Source organism: Arachis ipaensis, chromosome B04, assembly GCF_000816755.2.
Source record: "Arachis ipaensis cultivar K30076 chromosome B04, Araip1.1, whole genome shotgun sequence".
In the NCBI taxonomy this organism is placed as follows: domain Eukaryota; kingdom Viridiplantae; phylum Streptophyta; class Magnoliopsida; order Fabales; family Fabaceae; genus Arachis; species Arachis ipaensis.
This window is the reverse complement of record NC_029788.2, coordinates 129,661,439-129,665,264: the sequence shown is the minus strand read 5'-3', so window position 1 is coordinate 129,665,264 and position 3,826 is coordinate 129,661,439. Positions and strand designations below refer to the sequence as shown.

Genomic DNA, 3,826 nt, shown 5'->3' with positions numbered 1-3,826 from the left:
CAGTTTCCCTATAATAATAATAATAATAATAATAATAATAATAATAATTTCAATTCAATAGATCACATATCAAAATGACATGCATACTTGGCTTTTTAACCAATGATGAATATATTAAATTTCCGTACTTATCTTTGACCAAATAATAAATATAGAAATGTTGTAGTGTCTCATATATAGTTAGCAATATAGCTATGTAGGTAAAAGACAATTGCATTTCTCTTTCCATTTTGTTCCCTATATTTTTGCTACAATCGTCCAAGTGTTGAATCATATATGAATAGAAGATAACACTTGTTTTTCTAGTTATCAGAACATTAAGAAATAAATAAAATAATTTAAAAAAAAATTCGTATTTTGGATCGGAGTAAGTCATTATTTTTTTCTCTAATTCATTAATTACATAACACATTGATTCTTTATTTTATTCAATTTTTCTTTTTCAGAGTAACAACAACAATCACACCATTGATAACATTTAAATATTAGTTAGAATGGTATATTCAAATATTTAATTTATATTTAAATTTAAATCAAACATATTATTGTTTGTTTTTTTATTTGTCTAGCACTTATAAAGTTGTATCTTATATCATATCATATTTTAAATATACTATTATAACTAATATTGAAATACAATTTCAACAAGATCCATACAAATCATAATAAGATTTTTTTTTTAATTTTTCTCTGAATAACTAACAATCATTTGACTCATTTATTAAAACATAGAATCCTCAATAAGAAGTGTACCTGTGGTTCATCGTTTGTGCTAGCAAATTCAGCATGAGCCTGTCTTTCATATCGTTCCAGAATGTCTTCCATGCTGTTCCAAAATCAAACTAAAAATATAAAAAAAAAAACAAATAAGTTCTTAAGTTTTTAATTCGAAAATACATAAATTTTTTACTAATTAAAATATAAAAACATTCCTAACTTTTTAAAATAAAAAAATATCTAAATCTTTCCGTCCAAAATATATAAGAATAAATTTATCTCGTAAAAAAACTTAGATATCTCGTATTTTAAAAAATGAGAGATGTTTTTGTATTTTTAATTAGTCAAAAATTTATTTATTTTTGAGATAAAAAATCTTATATATTTGAGCTTGAAACTAATTAAGACTTGCAAAGCACCAGAGTTAGATATTAGATAATTATGGCATTCAAAGAAATCATATCTATCACTTTCAAAGTTATGTTGATCTTGTGTTGGTACAAGTATGGATCAGGCCTTTATTTCAGCCTATATATGTAGCCAACTATGGAGATTCTAAATTAAAATGAGACTGACAACAAGATCTTTTTCAATGACTTGACATTTTCTTGTTCCACAAACACTTTTGAAGACATACATTCCCAAAATTTTGTACCTATTTATTATTGGGAATTGCTTAAGCTTTAAAAAATGAGGTATATGTTTTTTTTTCCTCTACAGTTTAGAATATTATTTCTGCTCATATTAACATATGATAAATTTAAAGAATAAATAAGAATTTCAAATCATTAAACCCTAATTTTGTAGCGACCAGATTAAAGGTTAATCCACTATGAATTTGAGTTTTATTTAAATGATTTAATTACTCTATTGGTTTTATAGTTTTGTAAATTTTTCAATTAGGTCCCTATACTTTTTTTTCTTTTTAATTGGGTCCCTGCACCAATTTTTTTTTCAATTAAGTCCTTCTTAGTAGTAATTGGCTTAATTTTATAGGGACTCAACTAATAAAAAAGAATTGGTACAGAGACCTAAATAAAAAGAAAAAAAAGTGTAAGGACCAATTAAAAAAAATTTGATGCAAGGACTCAATTAAAAAAAAAGTATAGGAACCTAATTGAAAATTTTGTGAAACTATAGGACCAGCAGAGTAATTAAACATATTTAAATATTTGTCTCTTGTCAATAAATTATTGTATATATAAAATAGTATTCAAACCTTTAATATTTTTTTAAACGGATAAATAAACTGATCACTCAAATTAACATTTACTTCAATATAAGAGTAAATTAAACACTGGACCAATACAAATTGATTTATAAACCCTAATATATACCTCCATCACTAAAGACATAATATCAACATACAACTTCTGTATTGCAGGGGGTAAGAGAATTACTGACAGACAAAACTAACACCATGCTACAAACATGATGTTTGTACTCAGATAACAGTGTAAAATGAAATGACCTACCTAAAATAATATGTGCTGCATAGAAATTCACTATTCACATAAATTAGACTGTGAACATCAATTTAATAAGCTGAATATGAAATACTGTAGAAGTCAACAACTATTTAAGAAATCTTATATCTTATTTATTTAGTACTTGCAATAATAATAACATATATTGGAAATGTTTTGATTTAAGTAATTGGCATTCAATTGAAATGTTTAAATAACATGTCTCTATACAAAGATAGTACCTTAGGAAATTATTTAAGCTAGGGCTTAAAGAAGAAGCTAAGAGTAAATGAATTAATTCAAATATATATTGGACTTAATATATATCCATCTATCTCCAAAATTAGAGGACAATCAAAGTACCTTAATACATATCCATCTAACTTCTTGTTTATGATGAGAGTTGGCTAATTAGAATGAAAATTAGTAATTAAACAGAAACTTATATGATGCAAATATGAGTATTATGCAGATTTTCAACCATCAGAAAGCTATAATTCTTTGAATCATATAAGAGAAAAGGTATATCAACATGTTGGTACAAAAGTGGAGAATGAATAAAATCTTATTCTATTTTATTTATCATTTGATAGTAATTATTGTGTGATGAGTCACTCTTATTTCTCATTTTTTACTACTAGCTTCTAACACTCATAATCAAATTAGAGAAAAAAAACTATTCTTACTTTAAAATAATCTTTTCACACTTTGTATTGTTAGCTTATAAATCTTTGACCAGAACTATTATTTCACTTCATTTTCAACCACCTCATTGAATCCACTTTCACTTCCATTTTGGAGAGAGAATCCAAAGTCTTGACCACAACTATTTCACTTCATTTTCAACCACCTCATCATCACCATCATGTTCAACACTACTACTCTTATATATACATCTTCTTCTTTCTAGTTTTCTCATTTTTTGCATTGGATTTTGTTTTATCTTAGTGGTGGTAGTTAGTATGTATCTGCCAGAAGCTCATCTTCTTCAGAGAATTTCTCTAAAATAAGGTATGTTTACACTTAATCCATAAAGTAGTATTACTTACCAAATAGGATATGATTTAAAGTACAAAAATCTAAGTAAAATATACACTTTTAAGGACTTAATTAGCTATGGATTTTTTCTTTTCTTTTCTTTTTCCCCTTTCTTTAATTTTTTGCTTTTGAAGCTAAGGCTTGGCTATGTCTAATTAGTTACTTAAGTATAGCTCAATCAATGTTGATCCTAAGATATCTTAAATAATAAACTTCAAATTATAAATCCTAGTTGTACATTACACTAATAAATTACTAAACCAGCTTAAATGATACTGAATTAATAGAAATCTTTTTGATAACAGATTTACTCTGGTGACTTCTTCTATAGTCTTAAAAAAAAGTTTATTTGCTTGTGAAGAATCACATATTCCATAGTTGCTTGTATGTGAAAATATAATTACTTATGCAGATTTTTGATGTTATATAGATAGTAACCATATATGAAGTACATAAGCATTTTTTGAATTGACAAAATATTAAGTTTAATTATCATTTTAGGCTACTACTAGAGAATAAAGAGCTGTGGAAGGAAACTAAGATTGGTATTATAGGTTATACTTTTTTTTTTCTTTTAACCTAGGATGTAGGTTTGTACTTTTAGT

At 25.4% G+C, this 3,826-nt stretch overlaps 1 protein-coding gene across 2 annotated transcripts in view; it reads right to left on the bottom strand.

Annotated features, from left to right (window-relative positions):
• The window catches only part of LOC107638159 (truncated transcription factor CAULIFLOWER A), a 10,818-nt gene that overhangs the window by 4,151 nt on the left and 2,841 nt on the right, over window positions 1–3,826 (bottom strand). For both annotated transcript variants that reach the window (XM_021122088.1, XM_016341327.2), the window contains exon 3: window positions 747–826. In XM_021122088.1, coding sequence (XP_020977747.1) covers window positions 747–826 — 80 coding nt within the window. The remainder of the gene's footprint in view (window positions 1–746; window positions 827–3,826) is intronic.